At 42.1% G+C, this 16,872-nt stretch overlaps 1 protein-coding gene across 1 annotated transcript; it reads right to left on the bottom strand.

Moving 5' to 3' along the window:
• Positions 1-137: 137 nt before the first annotated feature.
• Positions 138-16,320, bottom strand: tfe3a (transcription factor binding to IGHM enhancer 3a). Its single transcript, XM_087834368.1, has 11 exons — positions 15,884-16,320; positions 13,585-13,683; positions 13,415-13,474; positions 13,141-13,312; positions 12,552-12,731; positions 10,794-10,892; positions 6,963-7,083; positions 5,757-5,813; positions 3,749-3,824; positions 3,280-3,427; positions 138-3,181 (listed from the first exon to the last, which is right to left on the bottom strand). The coding sequence occupies exons 1-11, from the start codon at positions 16,024-16,026 to the stop codon at positions 2,780-2,782; spliced, it is 1,557 nt and encodes a 518-aa protein (XP_087690494.1). The 5' UTR covers positions 16,027-16,320; the 3' UTR covers positions 138-2,779.
• Positions 16,321-16,872: the final 552 nt, after the last annotated feature.

Genomic DNA, 16,872 nt, shown 5'->3' with positions numbered 1-16,872 from the left:
TCAGAGTTTTCTAGATTATTTAAAATAATTATATTATTACTAAAAGTCTTTACAAAGTTATAAATGTTTTGAGATTTCTTGTACAAAAAGAACTTTTTTGCAGTAAGTGAGGAAACACAACACAGAATGAGACAAACTTCTGTTTAATGATTTATTTCTCTATAAAAGTTGGCATGTGAACCTTGATGGATCTATAAAACAAACTGTTAACTGAGAATAAACAATGACAAACTATATGGTTGTAAACATATGATAAACATAAATGACATAAACATAGATTTAAAAAAAACAGCAATCCCTTTATGCAAGAATCCCCTGATCCTCATAACTGAACACCTGACTCATCATCATTATTCAGGTATTAAATCTCATTTCTAGCTGGACACAGACAGGTTTTCTCTGGCTTACACCTAATGCAACATTCAGAGATAATTGGTATCACAACAATAGTTATCAACATTCTTTGTTACATCAGCCTTTCTTTATCAAACTGTGAGCACAGTAACGCGTTTGGCGCGTCATTTAGCACCAATCAAGCGACACTGCCTTCTTCTGTGAAGAAGAACGGGTCACAGAGAGCTGTGAAGGATCTCACAAAACTTTATAGTGGTTCTCTAAATAAAACCAGAAAGGCATGCTGTCGAATACTGCTAATCTGGTTCCTTCCTAAAGTGAATATACTGTTTATCTATCTGCCAGAAATCGCTTTGACCAAATGTAAGTGCAGTTCACTTCATTTATTAAACATTCTCTGAGATAAACACCAACAGGGCTGCAAAATTAACCTGGCAGCAAATCAGGACCAAGCATAAAAACAGATATTTGTGTATTTCCTGTATCAATAAATGAATGCAAGTATGTTCATACAGTCTGTGTTACTGTAACTTGCATTGCTAACAATACATAACAGCCCAACAGGTTTTACTGGCCACAACAAGCTCAGTGCTTTTTTCTTGTAATTAAGTTCCTCTTTCCCGTCTTCACCCTTCCTCCATATTTTCCCTGGTATGAAGGCATGAGCCTGGTTCTGTTGCATATTTTTACAGTTATAAAGGTAGGTTTTTTCCCTACTGCTGCCAAGTGCTGATCATAGCAAGTTGATGGCTTGTGAACTCTGTAATATACAATGTATAGTGCCCTGAGATGGCTGTAGTTATGAATATATGCTATATATTCTTGCTTTGTAGTGCACGGCACAGATGACATTAGCAGGAAAAAATACTATTGTTTGGCCATGATTTAGTATCACCTGGGAAATATGACATCAGCCCAATAAATGGCCATTATCAACTGCAATAAGTCACTTATACATGACTGGTCGGCACCCTCCACCACCTACTCAAAGTCTTAAAAAAGTATCATCAAATTACTGATAAATAGAAGGAAACCAAGATTCCAAAGGTGATCTATTAGATGTCAGATAAACAACAAAAACCAGCATTTTAACGTGGTTAATGTTGGTTTTGGAGCCAAAAATGTGGCAAACAGTAGTTGAAAATGAAACAAAAGTAGACACAAACACAAAGATCCCACATGGCACATGAACCGCAGTCTGCAGGCTGTTGTCTGCCATATTTAAGGGAGCGATGTTGGCAGCCATTTGGGCTGACGTTGTGATCATGCAGTAATAAAGTAACAGAGATCAGCAGAGATCTCATTTATCTTGTGTCTTGGTGTCTCTGTTCCCACATCTTACTAACTTGTCTGCAGTCAGTATTATTTTTCCTAACCAGCATCACCAGCAGAGCACCTTAAATTTCCAACAAAACCCAGATACATTTACATCGGCGACTGTAACATATGAGGAAATCGTTCCACAAACAAACATAGCTGCTAAGATGACACGATTTTAGCTAGAGCTAATTACATCAAGCACAGATAGCAGCTAGCTCTGTACAGTAGCTAGCTAAACTAGCAGGTAGGAGAATATGAACAGTATGTAACTAGTTAGCTTTTAACGCGAGCACGTTTTAACATTAACAGCTAACTCGACAAGTTCTTGTTTGGTAACCTCTCTGTTATAAGGTAGGAGGGTTCCTGAAGACAAAACACCTGCAGCTAAGAGTTAGCTTATAATTAGCCTCAAGCAATGGAAACTGTAGCTAGTTTAATTGAAGGCTAACGATTATAAACTCATCAGCAAGAATTGATTGAAGCTTAAAATGTTAATTTGAAGAGTCTCAATGCTAATAAAACTCTAAAGATGAAACAAACTGAAATGAACAGTTTTCTTAAGGATTGGTGGCCGATTACAAAAGTTTCCCTTCTTTTCGCTCTGGACACGGTTTCAAACAGGCAGCGCATATATTAAAAATAAAACTGAATCAAAGTCCTGAAGCTATGCAGACTCCTCTGATCCAATAAAAATCTCTACTCAGTTTTCCAGCACAGTGATTATAGATTCATTTATATTTACAGGAATGAACTGAGGAACAATCAATGTCTCAGTATTTTTGACTACTTTATAAAACCTCCAAAATCCACATTTAAAAAAAAAAAAATCATGATTCTTTGAGTCTCAGCGGTTCAGGTGAGTGCGTGTGAGGAACCTGAACACAATTTTGACACTGGGGTTTGCAACAACAGCTGTGACAACAACACTTCAGGACAAAGGGGAGTCCCCTGGAAGACATGCTGATGGTTTCTGTTACACTGCACACCTCGGTGTGTTTTTTGCTTTGATGATGTCACAGATTGAAAGCAGTTCCCTAAAAAAAAATTTAAAATGAAGTCCCGCCTTCAGTTCTGGCCAATCAGATCCCTGTGCGCGATGGGGTCATCAAAGATCCTCATCCATGCTGAAGCTGCTCCTTCTGCTGCTGGTCTTCGAAGCTCCGCAGGACAGCAGAGGGTCGGACATCACTCCTGCCCCGCTCCCGTCCTCCATCAGGAGGCTCCCCAGGCCGTTCAGGTCAGTCAGCCCCATGTCAGACATCAGGTCTGGGGAGAAAACGGTGGCGGCTCCCTGAGGCTCATCCAGGTCCGTAAAAGTCAGAGCATCTAGACCCAGAGAGGGAGTCACCAGGGAGGAGGAGGAGGGGGCGGAGGAAGAGGAAAAGGGGTGAAGCAGTGGAGTAGAGAGCAGGGTCTGGGGGTCCAGAGAGGAGGAGGAGGACTTCGGGGGAGGTGAGTTGGAGGAGGAAGAGGAGAGGCCATGGACGCGGGCCTGAAGCTCCAACTCCTGCAAAACAAAGAAAGTTTGTGGAGCTGCAGCTACGTCCATGTGATGGACAAGGACAGAAGCTCAGACCACCACCACACCCCGCCCCCTCTGCTCACCTGTATGCGGAGCATCAGCGAATGGTTGGTGCTCTCCAGCCTCCTCTGCCTGTCCTCCATCTCTCGGGCTCTGTGCTGGTCCTTCTGCAGCTTGCGGATGTAATCCACCGACGCCTTCAGGATGGTTCCTTTGTTCCACCTCGTCTCACTAAAACACCAATCACATTCAGTGCCTCGTTAACACACGGCAGGATAACGAGGTGCTGCTGCCAACACGTACAGACGTGAGTGCTGAACTAAAAGTCTATGTAAAAATGTATATCAAATTTCAATTTCAAATAAAACTTACAAAGATTATTTAAATGGAAACGTCAGCTGTATCACTTTAAATAAGCCAACATCTCACTGATTAATCTGCAAAATCTCCTCTTTATGTCTCCGTAGTCACTTTGTGTCTCTGCTTTTGTTGTACTACTGGTACCAGCAGGAGTGTAAGTGTACAGAGTGTGAGTGTGCAGCGTTTACTAACGGGTCAGAGGATTTAGGGATCAGAGCTCCGAGTTCTTTGATCCGGTCATTGATGTTGAAGCGCCGCCTCCTCTCGACTGTAGGAACACATCGACATTATTTTAGCGTGCAGATGTCAATGCATTCGGCAGCAGTTATACAACTCTGCACGGGAAAAATGTTGCAATAAAAGCAGCAACAGAAGCATTTTGAAACCAAAGGTGACGAAAAACAGGAATAAGAATCAGACAGTCAGCAGATCTCAGGCTTCAGTTAGGACAGATACGTGCCTTCAAATCATCTGCGTCAAATTTGAATTTTTACATTAAATATCAAAGTTTTCCTTTAGCAATATTGATCGTTTCATTTCCATTCTGACCCTTAAAAGTTCACTTCATGGGGTCACGCACCTCCCCCCCCCAACTGGTGTTTTTTTTTAATGAAATGCTCCCAGCCACCAGTTTCACTTCTTCAGCTATGAGAGAACAATCAGATGAATGAGTCTCGATCGGATGTTCTCCACATCTTTTATTACAGACAGAAAATTCTCTGTTCCCTGCTTCAAACCGAGACGCGCTGCAGCAGAGCGAAGCTGCAAACTCAGGAAGCCGAACTATGCGACGCTCTCTCCTCACCTGAAGTTACCTGCTGCCAACCAGGGCGGGGCTCGAGGCTGGCTCCGTAAGTGAGCCAGTTCTCTTTAGACTTCGTACGGGGGCGGGAGGATGCTAGGACTTCCTTCTGCTAACTGGAGTCAATGAAGTGGAAGCCTAAACTGTTTGTGCTTTTGGAGCATTTAAATTATACTATGTGACAAATATACGACTTACTGTGAAGTACGGATCATCCAGGAGGTTTGTGATACAGTTTTAGGGAGTCACAGTGTTTTATCAGTCTGTGCTGAGCTGATATCTCTGCAGTGCAGGATACCTGCACACTTCATTGATGCAACTTCCTAACAAAGCTCAGTGTTCACACTGACAATAAACTGGGCTTCACACAACTCTGAAGCCCTCAACAAAGACGGCTGAGGATCTTCAACATCTGCTGGATGATGCTCAAGATGTTTTATGAGTCTGCAGTGGCCACAACAGACTCAATAAACAGATCCACAGTCCAGTAACTTTGTGGATGTGGAGGTGACAGAAAGGACGTGTTAAAACACAGAACGTCACAGCTGTGGCCACCTCCGCCTCGTGACACTGTCATGACTTGTATTTTGTCTATATTGAACATGATATTTATGATGTGAATATTTAAACTGAATTGAAGATTTAGTAGTTTAATTTGTTTTTAATAATCTTTTATAGCGAGTTTAAGTTTCTTACTGCTTTTCTTTTAAGACATGTTTTCCAGTCGGCTCTGACCGTCCAACATGCTGCGAAGTAGCCTGTATAGGATAAAGGTCTAATCATCTCTTAGTTTACTCAGATTGCACAGAGTGTATATTTGTTAATAATTTGAATCATTTTGGATAAGGATAAGTGTAAGATAATGGGGAATTTCAGTTTTTACTTTATAATTTGTTTAGTGTAAAATTTACAGTTAAATTGTATTTTTTCTTGCCTTATTTAATTTTTACGTACTGTTCATTTAAGACACGGTAACTGTGCACGGGGGGAGCGTTTTGCGACGGACAGTGTGGAGCAACGGGGGCTTTAACTAGCTGTGGAGAAAAACAGTTTCTTACCGTGTTTGCAGTGTACATGAGCATTCAAATGGATCACTGTGGAAATAAATGTTTGCCTGTTTGTTTTTCGACTACAAGCGGACTTTGTGGATTATGTTCAACTGCACTAAGACACGCGTACGGCCCGACTACCAGCTAGTGCTTCCGCGGTATTATAGCCAAAGATTTCTCTCTAAAGTGGAGCGTGCACGTGTGTCAGCACAAGTATGTCAGGAATCAGAAACACCTGAAACCTGCAGGTGTGAATCAGCTCAACATCTACCTCTGAGATCTGCTGAAAGAATGCCACACAGCAACACAAATATTTTACTGGCTGGTGAAGTAATACTGCCGTACTCACTGAGGTTGTGATTGTCCTTCTTCTGTCTTTCTTTAATCAGAGCTTTGGACTCCACCTCTGCAACAACAACATCAAAAATCAATTACAATCAATATCGTGAGTTCATCATGAGTGACTTTTCTCTGCTGCAGCAACAGCTGTCAGTTCTGTTTCATGTGTTTTTTAATGTCGCTTGTTTTGTAGCGTAGAAACGGCAGAATGTCAGTTTCAGCTTGGACAAAAAGTTCATGTTGACTGAACAGGAAGTTGGAACTGATGATGTGGGAAAATACGAGTGGCTGCCGTGGCCGTGTGTGCGTGTTCAGAGGAAGTCGTGATGTTGACTCATCAAAATTAAGAACACATTTGCAGCCAGGAGGAACAAGAGGGAAGCACAGAGCGAAGGGCCTCGCTCCCGGCACGCTGGAACGCGACGACAGACACGAATCGTCGTGAAGGAGCAGCCAATCACAGCAGCTCACTCCTGCAAGGGGTCTGTGTTTTACAATCTGAAAAGCTTTCACGTAAACTGTGTTTGTGGTCACTGTGACGCCCCCTGCAGGTGATTTAATGCACTCGGAAGACCTCAAAGTCTAATCATTGGCTGCATATTTATAAGTACGACTTTCTGTCTGCAGCTCGAGCTCCTGGAAATCACGTATGGTGAAAATGCTTCCTTGTCCTGCTGACAAACATCCTCTTTGATGAGAAGTCTGCAGGTTCACATCCTGACTCAGATTCCCTGAACTGATGCATAACTGCCAAGTAGCAACTCCGGGGCTGAAAACTGAAGCCAACACAGCAAAGCCCAAAATTGCCGTTCCCCTAATGACCACTTAAAGCTAACTCCAAAAGCAAGTAAATCCTACAGACCTCCGTGTTGAAATGTCCAGAAACAAACATCTTTACAGCCTGAAACAACAAATGATGTTGCTGCGAATTGCACTCGCTGAAATGGAATAATACTGTGCAGTGTGGTGCTACCCTTCTAGCATTTTGTTCATCTGTTAGCGCCAATTAACAGCTCGCTAACCAAACTTGCTAGTTTAAAACTTAGCACTCCCTCCTCATATCCAAGTATGGTTGCTGCTGGCTCCAGAAAGATAGCAACCCAACGTGATGAAGCTAAAGCACAAAATGCAGAGTCCACAAAGCCCAACTGTCCACCATCTTTCATCTACAGTCTGTGGTATCTGGTAACATGTAACCTGAGTGTGTGATATTTACCAGTCAGCTCTCTCTTGACGGCATGCAGGTTGGCTGGGCAGCTGTTACTAACGGTAAGCGTAGGCATGGAGTTCCCGCCGCTGCCACCATACCCGTCCAGCAAGTTCTCAGGATCAGCGAGCTGCATGGACCAATCAGAGCACAGAATCAGATGAGTGACAGGTAGATTATCCCCCCTCCTCCTGTCAACAGCGAAGTCCAGAAAACACACATTTATGCACAAACACACACACGTCACTCTGGTGAGTCTGAGCAGCTAACCTGCTGTCACAGGGGTCAGAGGTCACAGTTTCTGCAATCAGCTGCTGTTAAATAACATGGAAGTCAAACCACCAACGTGGATGGACTACTGAGCAACTGGACATGAATCAGGAGCCTCCAGTTAAATGTTCTGCGACAACTTTAAAACCACGCTGAACTAAAACTGTTTTTTCCTGAGCTCTGTGTAGCGGATGAACCGTGGAGCAGAAATGAAACGTCTGCTGGTTTAAGGTCTGACTCTTCTGTCAGCTCTCATCAACTAAAGTCAGAAACTGAGGAATCTGCTGATCGAACAGGAAGCTGTGCTAACAACTGGCTCGCAGATAACAGGGACAGAAACAGAAACCAGCTCCTGCCGGCCTGCACGGTCTGTTTGGGGACGAATCTCTTCTACGGGCACATTTTTAAGAGCTTCATCGACATTTTAGCTTCTTTACGTTTTCATTTGAGATCAAAATACAAAAATGACAGTAAATCAGGGCCTGGCTGTGAGTTTTATTTCATGCTGTTTTTATACAAATAACCTAAAAAAATGTGACAGACTAATTGATTAATTGATTTTTTTACCTTATTTTATTGTCATTTTAATTGTATTTGGTTACTCTTTGGAACTAAATCTTACTATAATTATGCTGGAAAACTGTACTGTGTCAAAGTTTACCAAGAAAAGAGATTTTATAGCGACATTTGAGGTTCAATCGTATCTGAAGTCAAAGGAAGTCCAAGAAGTGGAAAAATCATCGTTTCCACTTCTTGGACTCAACTAAAGTAGCTGTGACTGATTCAGTCCAAATGATCTAATAATCCACACTTTCTTCTGATTGGCCGGCTTCCAGCAGCCTACAGAGGGGCAGCACCGAGTGCTAGCTGTACTTGGTGGCTGTGCTTTGTTTTTTGTGCCTGACCGCATAAAATATATAATATAAAATAACTCGAGCAATGTGAATGTCGTTCATAATTAATATGAACACCAGGCTTTGTAACATTACATATATGACAGAAAATACTGGATGAGTGGAACAACTCCTCTTTAAACTGGGATTTACTACAAATTCAGTTCCCTACCACACAAACCCAGCTAGAGACATCATTAGTTTATGGGTACCCTCAATTTTAACTAAAAGATTTCTTAAAATATGGAATCAGAGCGCATTAAGAGCACAGCCAAAGCTAAAACAGCCTGAAAGAGGAAGAAATGCAAATCTCGTCAGACCACAACACAAACCAAGAAGTTGATCTTTATTAGAGAGGCGGGTGGAATGAAAGCTAACTGCTGAAAAGTATTAATTTAGATTAATACATTTCAAATAATGTAATCAGTGTACTGTGGAGAGCAAGACTGAAACTTGCTCTCCACAGTAGTTGCTCTCCTTGCTCTCTTTGAAACTGAGGCAAAGTAGCCGAGCACTTTCTTTTACTGCAGCGACTTAAACTGTAAGTCAGACAACAAATGAGCCGCTGAGTTTATCTTGTGTTGCAGCCTGTTGAGCAGAAACTTCAGTTGAATGAATGCTGACTGACTACCGTGCATATCAGCACAGCCCTGCAGCTCAGAGCTCCTCTTATCATCTTTCTAGGAAACGCCAGCTTTCCTTAAGAACTCAAATTTAAACAGCAGATACTTTCAAAAGAAAAATCTGATTCTGGGCACCAAAGGGAGCAGGAAACATCTGGAGGCTACAGCCAAACTGCAGCAGATTTATAGAGAAATTACAAGAATGAATGAAAAAAAGTTGGGATTAAACAGATAAGCCTATAAAACGTTTAAAAAGCAGCTGAGAGTGATGTGTTTAAAGTATAAAAACAATGCAAACCAGCAGACGCAGCATCAGTCTGGATGAATAACCCAGTTTTAATCGGTTTTCTCTTTAAGGCGACTACGCCGCATTTCCTCAATGAGCAGCTGCAGTCCAGAGGTCAGAGGTCAAACTTTCCCCAAACTCAAAAAATACAAGCTGGATATTTTACCTCCGATTTAATCCTCCTCTTCTCATGGTCGGGCAGTAACACCAAAATCCTCATCTTGCTAATTGCACACAAACACACATGCAAACAAACACACACACACACACAGACACACAGCGAGTCGCTGAGCTGCTGCTGATCTTCCCCTTTCTGTTCAGACGACTGTTTAAAAATGAGGAAACGTCTCTTTAAGAAAGAAAGCAAAAAAAAGAAAACTCCCAGAGAGCTTCATTATCTGCCTGACACACACACACACACCCGTGTGTCTCCACCCACAAAAACGAGGAAGTCTGGAAAGCTGAACTGATACTCTGTGACAGCCTCTTCCACCTCCACTGTCACTGCAGCTTCACACATACGAAACATCTGCGTTACCTCCAGGTGATGGCCAGCAGGGGGCGACAGCACCCACACAAAAAAGTCAGGCTGTATTTAGATTACCTTAATTCTGCCTTGATTTTTGTTAATGTTCCTGATGAGTTTTCTAATCTGACATGTTGTCAAACATGTGGCTCGGGGGCCAAAACTATCTCACCAATAGGACAAATCTGGCCCACAGCAGCTGTACAGCAGTCATTCATAACACCAAAGTCTTTCAGCTGTGAGGACAGGAGTGAAAATATTTGGATAATGAATTAAAACTGAAGTTAATTCATTTAAATGAGCTTTAACCATGGAGTGAAATAGTATTATTGTTTGTTAAAAGCCAAGGGCTGAAGCTGAAATGAAACTGGGCCACTGAGCTGCTCACAACATTGCTGAGCTCCTTATTTTTTAATATGATAACCCAGAGACTTAAAAACTTTATTAAAGACTTAATAAAATATATAGAAATATACTGAAATTTCATTAAAAAACATGTTAAAAACATGTGTGAACTGAATCAAACATGAGTCAGCATGCAGGGAAGTGAAACTGGACTTTATATCCGAGTATGTAATACCAACGTGTACCACAGGAGAGGTCAGCCAGCCAGTGTATCATCCATCCAATCTGCCCTGAGCACAACATGAGAAACAAAGGAGGCCGCAGCCATAAAGGACAGGTGTTTGAGTGAATGGCACATCAAACAGTGACTGAAGCACCTGGAAAGTCTCCTTTTCACCACCAGCACAAACTCTCAGAAAGAACCCACGCTCGATTGCAGAGAAGAGATCAAATCTAGAGCGAAACAATAACAAAAACCGGAGTAGTTTTCCACAGCTACACTAAAAGCCTCTGATATAAAAAGCTGCCCCCTGGTGGTGAAAGCTCAAGTTACATTTTTGCAGAGGGTAATTTTAAAAAGTTCCTCGTTTATAACTGAACAAGGGAACAGGGTTGTATTTCCCAGCGTGACCTGATGGGGGCAGTGTTGCTTGAGCTCAGACACGATCATCAGAAGTGGGTGTGGTTTGTTTTATTGTTACAGTAACACGTCACGGGTCCAGCCGGTGTGGTGTTTTCCTTCATGTTGGAGGGTATTGAGGAGGCAGATGATGCTGATAATGATGATGGGGAGGAGTTTGTTTCTGTTTGTCGGTTTGTCGTCACGTCGTTTAAAAGTAAAACCAGAGAATGCACCGTGTGATGTTTTCGAGTGTCTTTGTGCACGTGTTGCGTTACCGTGTTGGCGAGCTGCAGCTCCGAGTCGATCAGCGTCAGAAACTCGTCGTTCAGGCTCGAATCCAGGCTGATGATGTCATCGACGATGATGTCTTCTACCTGAATGAACCAATCACAGAGCAGATGAGCATTGTGTCACCTCGGGTAATTAGTGTGAATGCTATTTAAGCATTAACAGTATTGAGAGGGTCCAGCTTTGCTCCATTGGTCAATGTAGAGTCTGCACTCGGCACTCTTTAATGTCTGTTGCCACTTCTTTCTTGGTTACCATGGTGACACCTCTCTACTTCTGACATTTTCGTGCTGAAAGCTGCATTTTTGTGCTCAGTGTCAGGAAACATCTAAAACAAAGCCACGCCCTGGTCGCTCCTCCTGATGATGAAATCAGTTCTCGCTGAAGTCTCGCCAGAAGTCTCAAACCCAACGTGCCTCAGAATACCATATTTTACTTTTCTGGCTGCAAAGAGGCTTTTTTTTTTAAGTGAAAGTAGTTTTTAAAAATCTGTTGATCTCTGGATAAAAAGGGAGGATTTTGTGTTTTAAGGTGACTCATGTTTTAAAACTGACTCAGATCCTCTGGAAGAGTCGACTCAGCAGACTCAGACGGGAAGGCTGCTGCTGACTGACTGAATGAAGGAAAACAAGTGAAATGCTCCTTTAAACTGTCACTGCAGGTTTTCTTCTTATGTCTTTATTTTGCCCTCTCTCTTCCTTCCTGCTGCCTTTCATCCAGAGATGAACCAGGCCCAGGGGGACGATTCAGTGCTCAAAATGCATCTGGAGGAGAGAGGAAGATGCTGAAATGTCTTCTCAGACGTGACACATAAATGAGGCGTGAAACACGGCGAGTACAGAAGCTATGGTGGGAAATAGAGATGCTCTTCTTGTATGTTGAAGGGATTTAGATAAAGCCTTCAATGATGGATAAACAGAGAAATGAGAGTTTCAGAAGCTGTTGCTGTGTTTTTGTAGAAACCCAAAGCACATGACTGCCTGTTTACCTCATTATGTGTTTCTCACTTTCTAGGTCTGGGTGTCAAAGCACAGCAAGAAACATTTTTACATAAGACACAGGAGGCGACAGCACTGATATGCTTTCATGTTATATAAGGTGTTTCTTTAGTAAAGCTGTACCTGTGTTTGCATCTTTCCTCTCATTGCACTCTCCACGTTGCAAAGCTGGGACTCAGTTCTCCCTCAGTAACCTCAAGCTCATTCTCAGAAATCCCTTGCAGCTTTACCTTTGTAATAATCACATGTGTGCCAGCAGTCAACACATGTGTTTGCTTATGTTTTGTGGAAATCTATGCAGAGGAAATGGCTCCTTTTAAAGTCACCAGACTTTACTGGCGAAAACAATAATTTTACTGTGCAGAGAATGGGATCTACTCTGAGTGAGTTGAGCATGTTATTTCAGATCCAGGCTAACCCAGCAAAATACCAAAGGCACACACAAACTGCAGTTCATCTAGTGGCCACTGGAGGCTCAACCCAACAGTGAGTCAATCTCCATGGAAATGTCGAAATCTACAGCAGACTGTACTGTGGGTCAATTCTTTCATAACTCATCCAACTGGATGCCAGTAAGACAAACCAACCAGTAAACCAACAGTTTTTAAACACTACTTCTGATTATTTTCACTTATTTTTCTTACAGATGTTTTTAATAAGATACAAAAATACCAAAAGAATACTTCACATAACACGATTCAGTCTAAAAATAAAGCCTGTTTGTTTGTTCACATGTTTGTTTCTTACTTCCTGTTTGGCGCTCCCGTCCATTGGCTGTCCAGGGGTGGAACCCAGCTGGGGGGAGTGGCTTGCCACTGCAGCCTGCTGCTGATTGGCTGTCTTGGTGGTGGACAGGTACTGACGGACCTGCTGCCTCTGAGCCTGCTGGATGTGATACCTGGTGGGATTCTCCAGGTGAGTCTGCACCTGAGGGCCAAGAGTGAAGATTTAAAAGACTTAAAGTGTTGCAAACGATAACTGTATACATATAAAGCTAGCAGGTCGCGTCCATACATAGCATTTTAGCACATTGTTGAGATTTAGCCAATAGATTTTAGGGAAAGGACTTCCAATTGCATCTGCTAATCAGTTTTCACAAAAGCAAATAAGATTTATAAGCTAATAAATCATCAGACAATAACAAACGGCTATCTGAAGGGTGAGCTATGAAGCGCTGATTAAAGGGTTAGCCAGGTGTGTTTAGCTTTAAATACTTTTTATATTTGTTTGCATATTTAAAACAATAAATAGTCAAAGTCGATATTTAATTGTTTTGTGCAGTACGTTCACTGGCGTCCATTTTCTGACACCTCTCGTTTCAGTTTACTCCGCGCACCTTTAGCACCTCCACGGGGACCTGAGCAGGAGGTATGCAGGAGGAGGGCACCGAGACGCAGATGGGCGAGGAGGAGTCGGAGAAGCGAAGAAGCTGCTGTTGCTTTTTCTGCGTCTCCTTATGCTCCTCCTCCAGAGCCTGCTGACGCATCAGATCCTGACGCATCAAAACCCTGCAGGAGGAGTAAGGAGGTCAGTGCTTGTGAGAGCGCCATCTGGAGGACAGAGAGATGAGCGAAGACAGGAACGAAAGAAGAAGTGGGGGAGTTGATTACCTTGATGACATCACTGACGGCAGTGAAGAAGATGAAGAGGAGGGAGCTGCTGCTGATGAACTGAAGACAGAAATGACAGGACACTTTAGTTATCATAATCAACAGGTGGTGTAGGTGGTGTTGGAGGGGTCACCTGTAGAACCCATACTTTGAGGTCAGAGGTGTGTTACCTGATGCTGATTGGCTGACTCTTGATTTCGTAGAAGGTGTCGCAGTCAGATGGCAGCAGACCGTCAACCTCGATGTCAGCAACGATCCCAGACTCCACTCTGAGGGGCAGAGACAAAAATCAACCAATCAGCAGCCTGAGAGACAGACATAATTATCCAATCAGCATTTTTCAGTGTACAGGAAAGAGAGACGATACATTTGGTGCAAGAGCCATCGTCATTTCCACCTTGTTACAATGATTACATTTAAATTGTGTGTGCGCTCCTGCTTATCTGAGGTTTTACCTCCAAGTTTAACAGCTCTTCATATGTTCAGTTTGGAAATAAACGTAAACAAACCTGAGACATGGCAGTAAAAAGTCCAGCCTTTCACCACAGTTATGGATACACTGCAGCGTTTGTTTGAGACTCACTTCTTAGAGTGATAGAAATATTTTTATACAGAGAAGAAGAATGTGGAGGAACAACATCTGTCAGCTGTTAGGCTTTACCACTTCCTGTGCTTGGGTGTATGAGCATGAGTACTCGTAAGGCTCCTTTATGGGGACCCGAATCAGACTGAAGACCTGTGAGGACATGTCTGCTCTGTGGATAAGCTTTATCAAGTTGGGACAAACTTTGACGTCTCACAAACCTTTAAAGCAAGACATTTTCAAAATGGAGACAAGTTTTCCAAAGTAGGGACATTTGTGAAAGTGGGGACATTTGGCCAGAATGGGGACGTTTTCATGAAACAGCTGTGAGACATTAAAACAACTCTGGAAAATGGTAACTTTTTGCCGCATATTTTTGAAACATGTATTTATTAATGTAAAGTGGGGACATGTGTGAATTTGGAAAGATAGAAAATTTTTAAATAACAGGATTTTAAGGGCTTGAAGGCTTCTTCAATAATGGAATGTGTGGAAAACTTTTCAGTGTACATTTTGCAAACATATTAGATTTTGACATTACAACAGGTCCTCACTGTCTGCAACACATGATGTGACTGATGGTCCTCACAAAGACAGAGGGACAAACGAGAGTGTTTAGAGAATTTTTTCTGCTGAGTCACTTCCTGCTGTTCCATGCTTATACACAACCCCACCCCCACCACACACACAAACCAAGACCCCCACCCTTCTCCACTCTCCTCCCCTCAGACAGTTGGGAAACACTCCTGCTTGTTGTTACTTTTGCTTTCACTCTCACTGCCAACATCATTTCTCTGTGTGTGTGTGTGTGTGTGTGTGTGTGTGTTTGTATACATGTTTAGACATCTTTGTGAGGACAGAAAGATTTGGCATGTTACTATACTTGTGGGGACCAACAGTCACTTATGGGGACAAAATGCCCATCGCCATGAGTTTGAAGGCATGTTTGAGACTCTACGTGTGGTTTTAGTATCAGGGTTACACTTAGGATTAAGATTAGGCATTCATGTTTTATGGTTTTGGTTAGGGTAAGCAGCTAGGGAAAGCATTATGTCAATGAGATGTGCTCACCAAGATATAAAAACAAGACTGGACGTGTCATGGCGCTTAAACCTTTTCCAACTATCATTAACACGAATCAAGAGAACACACCAAACTCCATTCATAACTTCAGCCATTTAAAGTTTTCCTGCACCTCAGAAAACCAATCGGAAGACAATCTTTGAATTTTTAGGGATGGCATATGACATATGTATTTAAAAATAAATATAGATTATACACAAAGGTGAATTTTCTTTTGTGTGTGTGTGTGTGGATATTTTATATAAGTTGGGGGGGACTAGGCTGGCCCTATCTGTGTCTCCTGGGAAAATAACAGGAGCTGCAGCAGCTCCATAGATGACTCAATAGATCAGCAAGCAAAGAGGGTCAGAGGTCGAAGGTCAGGCAGTGCAAACAACAACTTGATGATCATCATAATCCCATCACACACACTCAGCACTTTACACCTTCAGAGCTGAGGTACTCGGAGAGCACTTCACACCAAACTTCATTCATAAACTGTTAAATTTAGACTTTACTTGGCTACAAAATAATAGTGAAACGCGTTTTAAACTCTTCAAATTTTACAGTTACACGAAAATATTTCATAGGAGGCTTTAACAGCACCAGCCTGTAACAAACGTTAAACAGTAACTTGTTTACAGCACAGGTCATGAGTGTAAGGGGGGAAACTGCACGCCTGAACTCTCCCTGCAGTCTCTTTCACTGACATTACTCTTATATTATGAGTTAATAACATAGATTTTAACCCAGGGGCTTCTCCCCGCGGCAGGAGTATAAAAAGGAGTGTAAAAAAATAAAAAATAAAAAACTTCCTGACTCACCGGACCACGTTGAGAGTTTCCGCCGGGTCCAGGATGACAAACACGGTCTGCGGCTGCAGTACGCCGGCCTCCGGCTGCTCCGGCTCGGCTCCGCTGAGGCTCCCCTGCTCGCTCCGGACCTGCTCCGGAATAACGGCTGACATCTCTGCGGACTCCGAAGAAGAAAAGGAAAAGCTTCTCCCAGCAGCCACTGCGAGATCAAAGTCTCAGAGGGGGGATCAGAGCAGCAGAGGGGCAGCTGAGGAACCTCGATCCGGTCCAGACCCGGTGACTCCACACGGAGGAGAAGACGAGGATGATGAAGACGAGGACGACTCAGGTTCAAGTTCTCAGTAAAGATGAAGAGACAGACTGAATCACAGACAGCTGTCAGCCCAGAAATACACCACATAGAACAGACCCACATTTCCGAATAAATAAAACTCCGTCGGTGCAAAACAGTCGAGTAGGTGCAATCATTAAACAGAGCCTGCACATATGCAATCTGTCTGCCTATGCCTGTCAGCGGATTGAAGATATTTATTTCCTATAGATCATCTATTACTCCAGTAATTCGTCCATAAAAGTCAGTTAATGCTAAAACATTTTCCCTGAAACTAATATTTTGGGTGATTTTAAACCCGGTGAAACAAACATATTTGCACATATTTTCTAGTCTGGTGCCCCATTTTTATACTGGATATTTATTCTTATAATATTTATTTTATGATATTTATTTGTTTAAATTAACGAAATTAGATTACTGATTAAATTATTTTAGTTTAATTTGTTAATTAATTAGTCAAAACCGAATTATTTGTAATATCAAATATAAAAGGTTCAGGTCCTTTTCCACAAAATTAAATTATTATGTAAATTAACAGAAAAAACCTAACTGTGGTTATTAAAAATAATAAACAAACCAACAAAAAATATTTAAAAATTTGCAGTAAAAATAGTATTGATAAAAAATTACTAAACAATAAACAATCTGATAAAATAATGTTTTG

This window comes from Neolamprologus brichardi, chromosome 20 (genome assembly GCF_056152115.1).
Source record: "Neolamprologus brichardi isolate AB-2024 chromosome 20, ASM5615211v1, whole genome shotgun sequence".
Taxonomy (NCBI): Eukaryota; Metazoa; Chordata; class Actinopteri; order Cichliformes; family Cichlidae; genus Neolamprologus; species Neolamprologus brichardi.
Note: the sequence above shows the minus strand (reverse complement) of the source record. Positions and strands in the feature narration are given on the sequence as shown.

Coding starts and splice junctions, on each gene's coding strand:
- tfe3a (XM_087834368.1), bottom strand. CDS start 16,026: ATGTCAGCCGTTATTCCGGAGCAGGTCCGGAGCGAGCAGGGGAGCCTC. Junction 12,732..13,140: donor TCCCCGTGGAGGTGCTAAAG/GTGCGCGGAGTA, acceptor CTTGGCCCTCAG/GTGCAGACTCACCTGGAGAA. Junction 5,814..6,962: donor CGTCAAGAGAGAGCTGACTG/GTAAATATCACA, acceptor TTGTTGTTGCAG/AGGTGGAGTCCAAAGCTCTG.